The 16,455-nt window shown below is 36.5% G+C and overlaps 2 protein-coding genes across 2 annotated transcripts in view; one reads left to right on the top strand and one right to left on the bottom strand.

Annotated features, from left to right (window-relative positions):
* Positions 1 to 3,029: 3,029 nt before the first annotated feature.
* cep126 (centrosomal protein 126) lies at positions 3,030 to 13,381 on the bottom strand. The gene is made up of 11 exons (XM_007569944.2): positions 13,045 to 13,381; positions 12,341 to 12,460; positions 11,249 to 11,394; positions 11,059 to 11,167; positions 10,731 to 10,863; positions 7,179 to 8,946; positions 5,921 to 6,039; positions 5,512 to 5,581; positions 3,875 to 4,054; positions 3,711 to 3,775; positions 3,030 to 3,613 (listed from the first exon to the last, which is right to left on the bottom strand). The coding sequence occupies exons 1-11, from the start codon at positions 13,077 to 13,079 to the stop codon at positions 3,542 to 3,544; spliced, it is 2,817 nt and encodes a 938-aa protein (XP_007570006.1). The 5' UTR covers positions 13,080 to 13,381; the 3' UTR covers positions 3,030 to 3,541.
* A 1,128-nt stretch (positions 13,382 to 14,509) lies between these two features.
* The window catches only part of trpc6b (transient receptor potential cation channel, subfamily C, member 6b), an 11,646-nt gene continuing 9,700 nt past the window's right edge, over positions 14,510 to 16,455 (top strand). The window contains exons 1-2 of the mRNA XM_007569946.2: positions 14,510 to 14,628; positions 14,784 to 14,874. Of these exons, the coding sequence (XP_007570008.2) occupies positions 14,825 to 14,874 (50 nt within the window). The 5' untranslated portion in view covers positions 14,510 to 14,628; positions 14,784 to 14,824. The remainder of the gene's footprint in view (positions 14,629 to 14,783; positions 14,875 to 16,455) is intronic.

The raw sequence follows: 16,455 nt of genomic DNA, 5'->3' as shown, positions 1-16,455 counted from the left end.
AGCAAAAAAAAAAATAATACTTGCAGAATGAAGTTTATACTGTATGTGTTTTAAAACAGGGTAAAGTACCGGCAGATGTATTTAGATGTACAGTTCCACAAATTTCCAAAGAAAAATTAAAAGCCCATGCAAAGTGAAGTATTGTGATATAATCTTTTTGTTTGTTTGTTTTATCAGGAGAATTTTTTTTAAGTCTGTTGACATTTTGATACATTTATTTCCATGTAAATAAGGTCTAAATATCTTTAAATGACTATTGCTCAATTGTGATTTGCATGCCTGAAAGAAACTTGTGTGGGTGGGGCACCAACTACCTCCCTCCCTGGGGCCCACCCCCACTTTAATCCAGCCCTGGCATTGGCTACAGTCTGTATCTTGAACAACTTGTTTCTATTTTGCCCTGACTGCTTTTACATATATTTAGCTATTTTTAATTAGGTTTCAGGTACGTTTTGATTCTTGGGTGTTGATGGTGTATTTATGAACCCAAGTTTGCTAATAATCTTCATTGAAGCTGAAGATAAAAGTGGAAATGTTCAGTCTACCATATGATATGATTTTGTTGCTTGGTTATTATTGATTATTTAATTTATACTGCCCAGCATCAGTCAGATTAATGTTATCAGTAATTAAATATTTTGATTCATGATTAAAGTCAGTCAATAAAACTTCATTTGTAAAGCAATTTTTTACACAGCTCAGTGCACACACACACACACACACACACACACACACACACACACACACACACACACACACACGCACACACACTCATGTGTCCATCTAATGAGGTTGATGACACATTTTCCCAAGAACTTTAACAATAAATGCAAGGCATCGTCACTCATCAGTGGGTAATAGAACTATTTATTCTCTCGCTCTCAATCCCTTTTATTATTATTTTTTTACAGTGTTCATGGAAAGTAGACCTTTTCAGTTCCCACAATTGTCATGCTAATGAGGCCTCCCTTTCATTGAGAAATCATTCTGTCAAGATCCTCCCTCTTTGAATGTCGAGGCTCCGTTTCATCTTTTCCCATACATCCACTGAATAAATGATTATGAAGCCCTATTAAATATCAACAGACACAGTAAAGCTCCTAACAAATGCAAAGAGCCTGAGAGTTGCTTGTATATCTTTAGCTATATTAGCATGTCTGTGAACTGATGTAAATCTCAGATTTAAATTCTTAATTTACCCAAACACTGTCTCTAAGGACTAATACATAAAATGTTTTACTTCAGTATTTTTAATTAAAGTTGAACTCTGAAACATATTGAACAGCAGCATGGTTATTAGTAGATCTTATATGATTATATAAAGCATATTCCAAAATTACCTTGAAGGTTAGTGCAGTAATGACTGTACAGCGGTAATTCTTAACTAAACATTTTGCGACCAGTGTATAAATTCCCCACGGTATGGTTGAAAGTGGTCATTTCATGTCATTGTACCACTCTCAGACACATTAAGAGATAGTCGAGAACAGTCAGCGCAGCTCTAAAGAGACCACCCACTTAGAAGAGTTTGCCCACTTGCGGTCAACATCCACCCCCTCGCCGGGACCCCACCTCTCTGTGATTATCAGTGTTGCAGGATATCAGTGGAAAGGTTTTTGTGATTGGTATGTATTTATTAGAATCATAATTTATCTGGGATATTTCACTATGTTTGTCCGGAATATGCAAATACTTTCGCCTGGTGGAGTAGGAAGAAAGTTACGACATCAGTAGATATGAATTAGGGCGCCTCCTCCTGGCTGTTTTACATAAAACACCTGACTTAACCTTCACAGTAGCATATTTGGATCAATTTGCAGCATGCTCTTAATTATGACATATAAAAAAAACATTGACGTACAATGCCTTCCAAAAGCATCTAAGCCACTTCAGTTTGTTCACAATATGCCTTTTTATATTGATTTTATGTGACAGATCAACACAAATTTATGAATAACATTGAAAGGAAAGGCCAGATCTGACTAAAATTGCATTATTCAGGGAGTAGGCCTCACAGCAAACCACTGCACAGGCTTGTACCTGCACCTATAAAAATCTATTCTTCGTACGCTCCCTTGTCAAGTTTCTGACAGTTGGACTGGCTAAGATTCACATTAATGGAAACAACCCAACCAACTTCAGGTCAGATCTGTCACAGAACAGATCAAACTTTCAGTAAATGCTATTTATTTTAATTCTTTGAACATATTAGCTCTGTATGTCTTCATTTACACTTAAACTACCCAGTAAAAACAGCAGAAATGATGTGGACATATTGTAATGAACTTAAAACATCCGAAGAAAACAATAACAGCAATTCAAATTCAAATATTTAGTTGAATATTTTCACTATTAGAAAAGTGTTAAATTTCAATACTTACCTATTCAACAAGTTTATTCTTCATAATTAAGTTACATCAGTGTCATTCTCTGATTTTAAAAAAAAAAACAGTAGATCTGATACTGATCTCTTTGAACACTACTTGTGATTTAAAGTGTTTTTAGAACTGTTCTCAGTTCTGGTTTATGATTAAAGAAAGGGGGAATATGAATGACTTTATATGGCGGTGAGAGATAGCTGTCATGTTGTCATTTATAGCTTCTTCTCAGATTACTCAAAGAACCTGCAGTTAAACCAAAGAGGGAAAAAAAAAAAGTTGCACCCATGTCGAAAAGAACTTTTTAACACTTCTTGGAGCAAGTCCTAGCAGGCTCAATAAGGGGCAAAACCAGACATGCTACTGAAGGAGGGGCAGCTACCACACATCAATAATCCCTGCAGCTTCTTCCCCCCTGGTGCACCCATTGTTGAGCGAGGAGGGCAGAAAAGCTTGTAATTAAAAGCAAAGTAATGCGCCGCCCCACAAGCTAAATGAAATAGATACAGTGTGTCATCTTTTGATGTCGTTTTAAACTAAAAGTAGAGCTCAGTGCACTTTGAAAACATAAGGAGGCTCTTCTTGCTGAGCGAGTAGGCCAGGAAAACACAATTATCTATTCCAGAGCTATAAAACAAAGACAAACACACCTTCATCACTGCAACGCTTTATTTAAACATCCTTACCAGGGCACAGTCGATTTATTAACTGCCCTTTAAGTAGTTAAGGATAGTGCCAAACAGACTTAACCCAGTCAGTTAACTGCGCGTTGACTACAAATTATACTTTTAAACACAAGAGTTTTTGGAAATACATAGAAATGCAGTAAGTTGTATGTATTTTTTTTTTTTAGAAAGTAATACCTTACATTTGGAAGGTATGGGTGCATATGGTATTTGGATGTTTAGAAATGAATCCATATAGGCATCAACTTTCACTCCCTGATTGTAGAATAACAAAAAACAAGGCTTTTTTGACAGTGCTGTTTTACCCAAAACTAAATTCAGGGTTCAGATTAGTCACGTTTAGTTAATGTTGCTTCATCATTTCTTTCTTTTTTTTTTTTTATTTTGAGAAACTCCACTAAGCACCTTTGGTAAAATACATTTTTCGGTAATAAGAGGTTTTGTGCAAACAATGGTGAGTCTGAAGAATAAAACATGCTAAGTTTTCTTCTGGTAATGAAGCAGGTTTGCAGACGATGCTTGTTGCTTGTGATTATTTGACTCTGTGGTCTGAAAACAGAGCAACAAAGTAAGACATAAACACTTCCAACAAACTCAATTTTGGCGCTGAGGCAAATAAAAAAAAAAAACATTTAAATATACTTACAAGGGGTGTACAAACAGTTGTATGACCATTGTTGTCAGTTTTGCCTCGCCGCTGTGTCTTCAAACCTACACGTGTAACAGCAAAGGGTATCATGAGATGTATGCCAATGTCAAATTGTACTCAAAATGTGAAAGTCTCATGCAAATAGCCTCCATATTGCTCACAATGCAGCTGGTGGTTGAGCCTGTCCAGAGAGAGCATGATTTTATTCTCTTCTAAAGAAAGATTGTTGATCCCTTCCTGCACTCTTTCAGGCATCTGTATTTGGGCCATGGGCTGATTCTGCTTTAAAAAGTCGTTAGGATACACTTCAGCTACGGGAAACTGGGCCGCACGCTCAAAACCTGCAAACCAAGGCACAACAGTTTTATTGAGTCATAGGTTTCTACCTACAGCACTTTGCAAAAGCATTCATAGCTCATTCACATTTTCTAACATGAAAACCTAAATGTAGTTTTGATGGGATTTTATTTGACAAACAAAGTTGATTCAACAAATTGTGAAGCTGAGGGAACAGGATGCATGGTTTCTACAATATTTAACAAGTAAACACCTGAAAAATGTGGTGGTGCACATGAATTTAGTTTGTTGTTCCACTGCAACCAATTGCTTTCAGAAGTGTCCTAATTACTTAGTGTGCCTGTGTGTAATTTAATCTCAGTATAAATGCAGCTGTTCAGTGAAGGCTTCGGGGGTTTCTTAGAGAACATTAGTAAACAAACAGTGCTGTAAAGACCAGGGAACATAACAAACAGGTCTGGGAGAAAGTTGAGGAGATATTTGAACTGTTCAGCTCATCACTCACAGAAGGAAAGAGTACTGTGCCACAGCAAAGACATCATACCCACCTCAGCTAAGAGTGTGGAATATTAAATTAAAATATTTTATTGATCCTGGAGGGAAGTAAATTTTGTTGTAACTCATAAAATTTTATTCCAGGCATAAAAATGATATCTATGGAGCTATATTGGGCCCAAAAAGTTAGCTAAAAAAAAAAAAAACTTTTTTGGCCCTGTTCTGAAAATGAAAAAAAAAAAGTTCAAAACTACCAAATTTAGCTCCATATGTTGCTGAGTAACATATCCTGGATGACACAATATTTTGTGACAAGCTCTGCTAATCCACATCATTTGCTTTTCCTGATACTCTTTAAATCTCTGTCTGACCATATGGTTAGAAAGCTGGTCAGAGAGACACTGGAGTAGGGGACATGATCCTCGCACATTATGATCTTTGGATGAGATGGTTAAAACTTCCTCTTTGTCTCTCTGCTTTTTTTCTCCTGCTCTGCATTAATGAAGCCTCCCTTTTAACTCCACTGGGATTTGGGATCTTAGTAGATTATTAGTTGAGCTTTCAAAATGCCAATCAGCTACTCAAAGTTGTAAAAATGCTACCTTGCTGCTATGGTTAGTCATCAAAACAACTGTTCAAAAGTAAAAATGAGCAAAAGTCCTCCCAGATGCACAGTATCCAAAACTATGGGGAATAATTGACCAAAAATTGATCTAACTTAATAGAACAAAAGAAAAACAATCAAGACCAATATGCCTTGCATAACTTCACAGGGGTTACAGAAAGTCAAAGCTCTGTAGAAGGAAGCAATTGGTTGGAGATAGTGATAAGAACTCTCATGTGGTGTTTGTCACAAGACATGTAGGGTTTATACAGTAGAAGTATATGAATATGTAAACAGATGTTACTTTATCAAGTAATGAAATATGTACCCTAATTAGGAACTAAATTAAGCATAAATACTCTTAAAAAAACAAAAAAACACTTCAAATACAGAAAGTTGTACCTTCATTTCGAGAGACTGTATTCCTATTCCTTGGACCTGGTCTGTTTAGCTCCGTGTTCTGCTTTGTAGGCTACAAAAAAAAACAAACAAACAAACAAAAAAAACAAAACGACTTTGTGTTACATCATCATGTTCCAGATAAGCTTTACATTGTGACTTTTGGATTCTAGGGATCAGCAGAGGTAAAACCAGCAGGTATACGTCTGGGATTATTTTTTTTTTAGTACAACTCAAGATCAACAGGAATGTCTTGACTAACAAGAAGTGTCTGTTAATCAACTTCTCTTAGACAATGTGTGTCATTAAAGAGACAGCAAAACAAGTTTAAACCTACCAACTGTGTGATCTTTAATAATTATGCTCACTTTCCCTCCCCACAGGGCAACTGCAGACCTGCGCAAAGGCTCACCTGAGAGCTCTGAAGAAATCTCCTGCTTCCTGCGACAGGAGGTTGTCTGCTGTGCTCAGCAAAGGGTTTCCTGTAGACATGCCTGCTCTCCAGGGCTTGCTTTTGAAGGACAGGTTTGGCTAACAGAAGATATTGAACTTATTTAAACAACACTAAAAGGACAAAGTATCGCATCTATTGTTCAGGAACACATTGATTTACTCAGGTGCGCTGCACGAGTCTACTTAGCTTTATTTAACAGGCACAAAGGCAGATGAAATAACTTTCAGTCGTTAAATGTAACAAAGTTAATAAATTCAGCATCAATAAAGAAATGAAACATCAGAGTTGTCTAAGAATGTTGCACATGCCACCGTGACAAGTGGCAAGTTAACCTTTTGACTTCCTTCTTGCAGGAAGCAAAAGCATAAACTGTGTTTTGTTCTATATATCAAATATTTATTAAACTATGCATGTTGTTAACAAAAATAACAGAAGCCAGCATCTTTGAAATTACAAAAGTATATCAATGCCCACAGCAAAGCTGAGTCGCATACACATGAAAGTTAAATAGATGTAGGTTCATACTGTACACATTCAGAAGAGTTCTGTTTTAAAGTAAGCATATTTTACTTGATTCTTCATGACTTAAACATTCTTTGTAAGTCTTTTAAATAGATGCATCTCTTATAGCTGAATGTCTAAAAACATATGGTATAATACTGTGCAGAAATAGATGACCAGTTTAAATATATTTTCTATTTGTGCGTATATTTATGTGACATTTAAATCTACTGTTTAGAAAGAAACGAGTCTGATAAAAACTTGATTGAACAGTAGATACATAGTCTCTTGGAAATATTTTTGGTCCTGCTTGGATATTTTATAGCACTGTTCTGTAAAGACCTCAGAGGTTTGGCACATTGGTGAACAAACAAGCATCATGAAGACGGTGAAAAACACCAGATAGCTCAGGGATAAAACTGTGGAGATCCTTAAAGCAAAAAATAAATGTTTCAAATTTTTCATGTTTTCTTAGTATGAACCTAGCACTCTGTCGTACTAAACTGGCAAATTCATACTCCAAAAGACACGTCTATAATAGCAGTGAAGGGTGGTTCTACAAAGTATAGACTCAGGAAGACTGAGTACAGTAACCAGTTATCATTTTCCTTTCATTTGTACCACTTTGCAACAGCCTATCAGAATAATCCATTGAAAAGCACACTGATGTTTGTAGCTGTAACATGACATGACCACATGATAAAACATACATTACCATCCTTTGTGTTTAAGGCACTGCGGACTCCATCCCAGAGCTGTGCGATCTCTTCATCTGTGGGTGTGATGTGTAAACAGAGGCCTTTCTCATTCGTCTTCCTGCTTCCATTGATGTTGTTGTGAATCTCTTGAGGTCCTGAACTGGATGCGCCATTCACATTGCAGTCTAAAAACAGGCAGATGGGGCAGGGGTACGTCTGCGCCGAGTTGTTCCTGGACGGAGCCTCCTCTGTGGCGGGGGCTTGTTTAGCGTTATTTTCTTCCGTCGGCTCTGTCCGAGGAGGTGGGCGGGGCACCATGATCTTCCCCTGGGTTTTGACAATCTGAATAACCTCGGTGGCAGATTGAGGTCGTATGATGGTGCCCTTTCTTACCCTTGAGGAAACAGGACCCCCACCGAGTCTGGGATTGGAATCTCTCCGAGGGACCTTTGACCCACCGGTCCTGATGCTGGTACGCAGCGCCTTGACCTTGTCTGCTCGCTTCTGGGCCAAGCTAACTTGAATCCCAACATCTGCCCACGCTTCTTTTGTAAAATGATAACCAACAGAGGTTGCTGAGGGGATTCTGGGTCCAGGCTTTGAAGACTCATTCTCTGTAGTGAGCCTTGGATGGTGGTCCTTGGATACGTTTGTTGGGTGGGACACAGGTTTCTCCTGGTTTGCTGTGTCTTGCTCTTTGGACTCCTTTTCCGGATGTACTTCATCAAACCAGCGAAGCTTTTTTTTCGTCCTGCTATTGACCACCACATCTTTTGTTTTTGCTCTGGTCAATTCAATACTGTCTCGTATTGCTAACGCAACTTGTTTTGACAAAATTAAACGCCCTGAGTCATACAAACACAACTCTTCTGAAGAATACTTGGACTTTTTTTTGAGGATTCCTTTAAGTAATCTGGTGTTGCATACTGAATAAGCGGAGATCATTGGATAGGGTGTTTCTTTTTCTTCTTCTTTGATCTCTCTCATCGTCTCTGATCGATTATTAGATAAACATGTAGCTGATGTTGATGCTGCATTTATGGGTTTCTCTGTTTGGTACATTAGGTTTGAGACTTTGTTGAGGTTATTTATGGAAATAGAGGCTACTTTCTCAGATAACCGCTGGAGGTTTTCTTTGACTGTATGCAAAAGGACTTCATCATTTAAGTAATTATTGGCAACACTTCTTTTCATTGGCGTCTCCAATAAAATGCCATTTTCAGAAGAGAAAGGAATGTTTTTAGCTGATGGATAAGTCAACTGACTGTCATCACTAATAATTTGAGATCTACAGAGTAACAAATCGTCTTCTGTGGCATCTAAATCTTCCACTTTAGCATCATCAGCATCAACTTCATCTGTGTCCAGAATGAGGTGGGTTTGACTGTTTATCATGGATTTTGCCACAAAGTGCTTTGAGTCTTCATTAGGAAGTGTAGAAAGAGATAATGAGTCAGGTGTTTGTTCCTCAGATGTGACCCTTGGGGAAGTTAGAAAAACATCCACATTATTATGAGACCACTTAGAATCTGCCCGTCTTTCTTGTTTGTGTTTGTCAAATTTTCTAAGAAGGGCTGGATTTTGCTCCTGAAGCGTCACTGCCGAGACTGAAGTCGGGGCTGATTTTGGGGTTAAATCATGCCGCTTCTCTAGTTTCTCGAAGTCGAGAAAATATGATGAATACAGACTCCGTGGACTAAATGTGCTTTGGTTTGAGTTTTCATTCTCCAAGCTGTCCTTGCTTAAAAGGCTTTCAGAAATACTGATATCAGACAGCTGGTTTGCCTGCAATACAGAAGCAAAAAGGAAGCATTGAGTAAAAAAAGAAACAACAGTTCAAAATGTTACAAAAATGTTCTAATCATATGAAGTAAACTGTATTTAGAGCTACATATAGTCAGTCTATCTGTGGTGAAAAGTATTCAGTGATCTTTCGATTCAGTGAAAGAAAGTAAAATAGAAAAATTATTCAAAAAAATATATTTTCAAGTGTGTAAACAAGAAAGGCAGATAGAAGTGCAGAACAGAATAACTGAAAAATAAAAAATCTATAAAATAAACATTTTGATCAAGACAATCTTCAGATTTCTTGTTTCAGATTTCTTAAATACTAATTGTGCTTCATAAACAGAGCAAAAAAAGTTACATAAACAACTTATACTACAAAATACCCTGAGCCAAGGTCAGAGTGCTGATCCTAGTGGTTATATAAAGCACTACATTACATATTTGAATTATACCTTTATTCCAACCCCCTCAAAATAAACTCCAGTTCAACCAATAGCCTTCAGAAGTTTGTGCCATTTGAGATTTTAATTGGAGATATAAAGGCATTATAAATCAAACTGATTATTATAATTATTAGAGATCACCTCTGTTGCCTTGCAGAAAGGAGGTACAGGATTCGAGAACAGGTCTGTGATTTTTTTCCTGCATAGGGTTTGCATATTTCTGCTACATGAGGGTTCTCTCTGGTTACAAAAGTTCAGGTTAATTGGTTCAGAGTGTGTGTGTCCATGATTGTTTGTTCTTTATATTTATGTTTTGTCTTGTGTTGTACCAAGCCTCCTGCTCAATAACATTGGGGAATCCTACCAAAGCACATAACACCTTTTCACTTTTTATATTTAGAAAAAGTTAAAAAAAAAAAAAAAAACTTACAGAATTTTGTTGCCAGAAAATATAAGACAAAGCAAATTGAACACATTTCCAGGAATTTTTTTAATCATAATTAGTAGAAGGTTGTTCGCATCCAAGAGTGTGAATGATACAAAGCTGCACTTAAGCTCCCCCTAGTGGTGCTGCATATGTACACTATTAATACTAAATGGAACATTCAAATTCCCAGTATATTTTTTTAACTCATTTAAATTTAACAAGATGTCTTTAAATTCAAATAGAGATGATTAAATGACCTCAAAGAAAATTGTTTTTATTATATTAAGAGAAGTGGTGGGACTCAATCAAAAATGTTAATCTAGTTAATTGCAGGGTCTATAGTAAACTAATCACATTTTAATCAAAAACAGTATGTTGACATAATAAACAAGACTTTTTGTTGCGGATGACATTTGGGTGTCAGGTCAATGGGCATGTCAGAATACACACTACTAATGCATTAATATAAATGTCATTAATTAATTGAAATTAACTCAGTCTCAACTTAAAACATTACTCAAATTAGTATAATTTGCTGAGAATGAAACTATCGTGGTAAATTCACACAGCAAACTAATAAGACTGAAACAAATATGACTATTTAAACAATTTTGATGACTGAAAGAAAATCTATTTGATTAAACATTACAGAATTGATGCATTTTAGAGAGAAGCATTTTTGTCTCCCTCCCCCTTCACTTTCTTCAACAACCTAAAGCAGCCTGGCTTTTAATGCAATCTGTGCCGACACGCAGAATAAGTGAATTCAAGCGCTCGGAAACAAGATGCAAACTTATAAAACTGAACTACAATATATAAATAAACAGCACAGAAATACTTTGACCCCAAAAGTAAAACAGCTCTGTAAGAGCTCCCACTCCTAAGCTGTTGAAATAAAATGACATAAGTACCTCAAAACTGTGAATCTCCAGATCCTTCCTGATGCGGTGCTCGTGAAGCAGTTTAGTGTAGGCCTCCTCAGCAGTGAGCGTTTGGCGGGGAGAGGATTTAGAAGATGTGGGAGGGTTTGTAGAAGGAGGGCGACTTTTTCCAAGTAGAAAAAAAAAGAATATTACCCTTTTAGCTGGTAAAAAGGTGATAAACATGCAAAAATGTATTTAAAAACAGTAACATCAAACGTATGGTATTATGTCAACCCACCGACTGTGGGACAAACTCCTACCAACATCGCTTTATTATGTGTAGAAAGTATGAGAAATTTACAATCAGCCTTTTTACCTGGGAGTGTCAGTGGGTGACACCACTGAGGAGGTCTGGGTATACCAATCCCACGTGCCTTGGATTTGGCCAAGTGCCTCCTCCATATTTCTGTTTCTTCTTTTGATAACTACGATAAAAACAAAACATGGTGTGAAGTTTGTCAATAAGTGATCTCAAAATTTACATGTGGGTGAAACGCGACACCAACGTGGCCTGTATCTCTGAGAAGGAGGCAGATGGGCTCTCTGGAAGCGCTGGGTTGCCTCCTCTACCTGCTCCCTGCGTTGTTGCAGGATTTTGTCCCTCAGGAGCTGCTCCTGAGTGTCCCATCGTTTCCTCCGCTCCTCCAGAGCCCTGAGCAGCAGCAGAGAATCCGAGTGAGAAACATTCTCACATGTTCAATTGGCTGCAGACACATTTTGGAAACAGAAACCTGAGTCTGTTCCTTCAGATATGTTTCATGATAGTCATTAATAAATAATAAGGATTAGCTTAAGAAGCCAATAATAATGATAATAATAAAAAAACAACAGAATATTAATTGAACGCAAACTCAAAAGATATCAGTTTATTTACTGGGAAAAAAAATAGCTGGAATATTTCAAAATAATTCAATATTTTGAGATTTTAAACATTGCAAAATATTTTATTCCCTTTTGCATTCTTTTAAAATCATGTACAATTTTCCATGAACTTCCCAATTATTTGTGTCATAAAATACCAAAGGTTATGGTTGTAATATGACAAAAAAAATTAAAGTGTCTTCTTTTGTAAGGCAATGTAAATTAATGGACTTCTCAGGAGCTGTAAGTTACAACTTTAAAATGTATTGAATTCAAAAGCAAAAGGAAACAATATAAATTCAGCACTATTTTTCTTTTGCTATAACTCATAGGGAAAGAAGAAAAAATATTTATAACTAAAAAAGCATTGCTTATTGGTTTAAAAACAAAACCTCACACATTTACTTTTTGCTGATAAGGAAACCTATTAGTGTTTAAAGGACTTAGACTCATGTTGAATGACCTCAGCTTCAGCCCTCAGAAAAGTGAAAGATCTAACTCTACAGCTGGCAAACTCAAAATCAGGTCACCAGAAGCTGTCAGTCAACACCATCCAGATCTTGCTCTAATGACTGATAGGTTGTGTAGTGCAACAGTGACATCTTCCAGGGTGAGAGGCTGGGCTTGGTGCTGTAATCTGAGTCTCTCCGGAAAGATTTGGGTTGCAACCTGCAAACATCTTGTCAGACAGAACAAAGGAAAAGAGAAAACAAAATGAATCGAAGAGGGGGACTGACTTTCTCCGTCGATTGGTCTCCTGCAAATATTTCCGAGCTCGGGCTTTGCACAACTTCTGCTGCTGGATCAAATGTTGCCGCTCATTTTCGAGATTTCCGGTATATCCAAACTTGGATTTTCTAGAGGAGAAGTACCATGCTAAGGAGAAAGGTGTGACAACATGTGTGTCGGTTTCTGTTTGTAAAGTTACAAAGTAAAAAGTAGCTTTATTTAAAGAGAGAGAAAAAAATGGGTGTTAATTTTTCAAAGTCATATTTTCACCATGTTATTTATAAACGTCATAGTTCCAGACTATTAATTCACAAGATAAATATTTAGTTTTCACCTAAAAGTTTAGTATAAGTATAGTTATTTAGTTTACAATATTAAAATTAAATAAAATATTTAGTTTGGAACAATTACATTTAAAAATGTGAATGACATGGTGAAAATATGTCTTTGAAAAATAAACACCCGTTTTTGTTTTCTCTACGACAGGCAAAAATAAACCAAAAATATTGCTGTTAATGTTTTCCTGTTTAACTTTGTAAACTGTATTTCCTATACTTGTGACTAGAGAACATCATGAAAAATCTCATGAATTAAACAAACTGTTCACATAACCCTTATACTAATTGCAAGCTTCACCTCAACACGTCTGGTGCTGTGCGACACAGAGTTCCCAATATTTACAAGATTAATAAAATAAGTAAATTGAGGATACAGTAGATAGGAGAAGTTTGCTTGTAGAGTCTGCATCCTCCCAGAATCTTGGTTTTTGATGCTCCAGCTCCAGGTTCAGCTCTGAGCAAAAGTGTGCCGCTGTCTTTTTTCACTACGTCACGCCGTTAAATTTTAATTCACTCATCCGTTTTCACGGCGAGATTACAATTTTCAAATCCAACTAGCGATATGTTCTCCCTTAAACCACAACCGAGTCTCCAGAGTTCGTTTAAAACTACACGAAAAAAGTAATTTGGTAGAGATAGCTGTGAGTTTCCGCTTGCGCTCTGTGTATAGTCCCTCCATGATAGCAACCGGGGGACGCAGTTCCTTAACAACCACGTGATGCCTTTACGTACACCAAAAAGTGTCGGAAATACACTTAAAAGAAGACAAAACGTCATTTAACACAAGTAACCTGGAAACAAAAAGGTATTAAAAAGATAAAAACACGTATCCCCTCAATTCTTACCTGTGAATTTTAATAAAATAAGTTTCAATCACACGTAAACTTTAAACTTTAAAGGTGCCGTTTAACAGCTGACGGAGTTTGTCAGCAATGCAACAAAGAAAGTGAAACATGGATTTATTGCTACCACGGTGAAATATTTCAAGCAGTTATTTTTTTATTTCAATTATTAAGCCCTACAGGTAATAAAAACATCACATTCAGTTTTTTTCAGAAACTTACAAGACAAATAATGAAATTACAAGCATTTTTGAGACAGAAACGTCATCCTACTCTGGCTGCATTATCTTGCAGTGTTGTATGGAGATGATCAGTCTGTGAGACTATATGGTTGGGTCTGGTGTGGATCATGACATTTCTTACATTTTCCTAAATTTTGTGTTTTTTCATTAGCTTTAAGCCATAAATATTGATTTCTAAATTAATAAACACACTTGTTGATCCCTATTGAGGAGCTTTGATTTAAATTAATGTTTCCAAGTCGTTTCAGCCAGTCTATATATAATGGTGGAGCTGATTGCTTTCATTGCTTAGGATGAAAGCTTAGGTGTGTCGGTAGCTTTTTACCTTTTATTTTTGAGTGCATCATGAGTTAAGAGGATTTGGGAAAATCCGCTTTTCCATTCGTTTGCTGTCCTCAGAACATGGGGTAGCATTTTAGGACATTGCACCAGCTGTATTCATGCAGTCAGGCAGACTTCCGTCTCAAACCAGAGGTGGACAAAATCTGGCTAGTTAAATGCATTAAATGCATAGACAGTGCATAATTTTACTTCAGTTTTGCTAGAATCCTCTTTTACTTCAAAAACCCACCGCCCTATTTTCCTTTGCAGAGGCTTAAAGGGACATGTATTGAAAATAAAGGACAGGGAATAATCCTGATGTAGGACACACCTATAAATCTGCTCAAAACCCGCCCACTAGGCTCACAAAGACAAGCACCATGAGAACCATAGGTGGTTGGAACACTGTGACAGTCTGACAGGTGGTACTGAAGCAAACCTGAGGCAGTTCCTCCTCGAGGTCCAGCTGGCCATGTTTGGATACAATTTTGCTCTTATATGATTTAATATATAAATGATGTGAAGGTTATTTAGTGGACCAGGCTTTTCCAAGGTAAGTGGAACATCCCGTTGGATTATTTCAACAGGTTAATCCTTCACTTTTCTTTTTTACTCCACAAAGCAATCTTGTTAATCTAGCACAATATTAATGCACTTATATTAAATCCAACTGTGCATATATTTAGTTTTATTACCTTTTACATTCAGAGTCATCATGTCCTGATGAGCGTCTCTGGATCCCTGTCATCATGATAAAACGCAGCAGGACTCTCACTTTGAGGCAGTCTCAAAAATCCAGGCAAGTACCTTTCTCTGTTTTATAAGAATCAAAAGAGATTTTCATCCATTCTTATGAGAGTTTTTTCTTTCTCATTATAAAGATTTTATTTAATTTTAGGGTTTAGGACTACCTTACCTGAATAATGGGCAGCATTTTTAACTTAGATTTTTCTCATGGATGTACCTAAAACCACACAAGAAGAAACATATTTTGCAGTACAATAAAATGATTAATATGTATTTCTTGCATGCACATGATGTTGCTTAACGGCACAGAATAAAGTTAACACTAATTATTACTAAATAAAGAGGCGCTGTTCTCGTTTGTCATCTGCAGCAATTGTGCTGAAGCAATTAGCTCCAGAGATAACCATGTTATTTAAATGCAATTTACTGAACAGGGTCATTTTAGTCGTCTGACAGTAGCAGAAGATAGGATTAGTGTTGAAAATAGCCACTGATGTATGATTCCTTTATAAAATAATAAAAAAAAATCTGGCATGTCAAAAAAAAAACAACAACGTAATTTCTCTTTTGTATTATAGAAAAGTAAATGGTAATAAAATTATTCTAAGTTGTAGAACCTTTACATTTCTTGTGGGAAAAAAAGCCTCAAAGAGAGACAAATATGTAACCATAAATACGCTTTTTATCTGTTGTTATTTTTTGTCTGTTAGTTTTAAATAGGTTTCTATATTTTATTTGTTTTAAATGTTGACCTCTAAATACCTAACAAGAGACTGGGTTTGCAAATTAGCCTCCAGCTGGAAGGCCTAGAGCACATATGTCAAACTCAAGGCCCGCGGGCCACATGTGGTCCGCCATGTCATTTTATGTGGCCCCTCAGCATTTTATAGGCTAATGATTGACTTAAAATTGGTTTTGAGCACGAATTGATTACAAACTACATCTCCCACAATGCATTCCGATTGTTACCAGCCAACATTGCGGCTTCTCGCCACTAGAGAGCAGCAGAGTCACCTCATGCTGCTTATTGATTTTCCCAGCGAATAAAACTGAGACATCGACAAGCTAACATCAAAACGTCCAAGAAAAGAAACATCGATTTACAAGTAAGACTGTGAATGAAGATGTGTGTGAGTTGGAGTCAGGGCGGCAGGTGGCGCTAGACTTTTTTTTGTTATCCTTATCTTGACCGACAACATAAAAAAAAAAAATCGGTCATGTACTATTTTTATCCGTGAAATTACAATCATATTAACATCGGCTATTTAGTCGCATTTTATGCGGTTTAGTTAATATTCACCGTGAATCCAGATCCCATCACAGATTAACACAACCAGGGGCGCAACTACATATTATTCAGGTGGATGTGAAAACATAAATGAAACATTTTTAATTTTGAAGTGTTGATTTTATTTTTGAACCCTTATTTATTTTGAAGTGTTGATTTTATTTTTGAACCCTTATTTATTGTAAATTGTTGATTTTATTTTTGAACCCTTGTTTATTGTAGATTTTATTTTTGAACCCTTATTTATTGTAAATTGTTGATTTTATTTTTGAACCCTTGTTTATTGTAGATTTTATTTTTGAACCCTTATTTATTGTAAATTGTTGATTTTATTTTTGAACCCTT

Source organism: Poecilia formosa, unplaced genomic scaffold (genome assembly GCF_000485575.1).
Source record: "Poecilia formosa unplaced genomic scaffold, Poecilia_formosa-5.1.2 Scaffold252, whole genome shotgun sequence".
NCBI lineage: Eukaryota > Metazoa > Chordata > Actinopteri > Cyprinodontiformes > Poeciliidae > Poecilia > Poecilia formosa.
This window is presented reverse-complemented; position numbering and strand designations above follow the sequence as displayed.

Excerpts from the sequence above, each read along its gene's own strand:
- cep126 (XM_007569944.2), bottom strand. The coding sequence starts at position 13,079 with ATGCAGACTCTACAAGCAAACTTCTCCTATCTACT. Across the intron at positions 11,168-11,248 it reads TTCTCAGAGATACAGGCCAC|TTATCAAAAGAAGAAACAGA; the intron begins GTTGGTGTCGCG and ends TTTTTATCGTAG. Across the intron at positions 8,947-10,730 it reads TGGAGATTCACAGTTTTGAG|GCAAACCAGCTGTCTGATAT; the intron begins GTACTTATGTCA and ends TCTGTATTGCAG.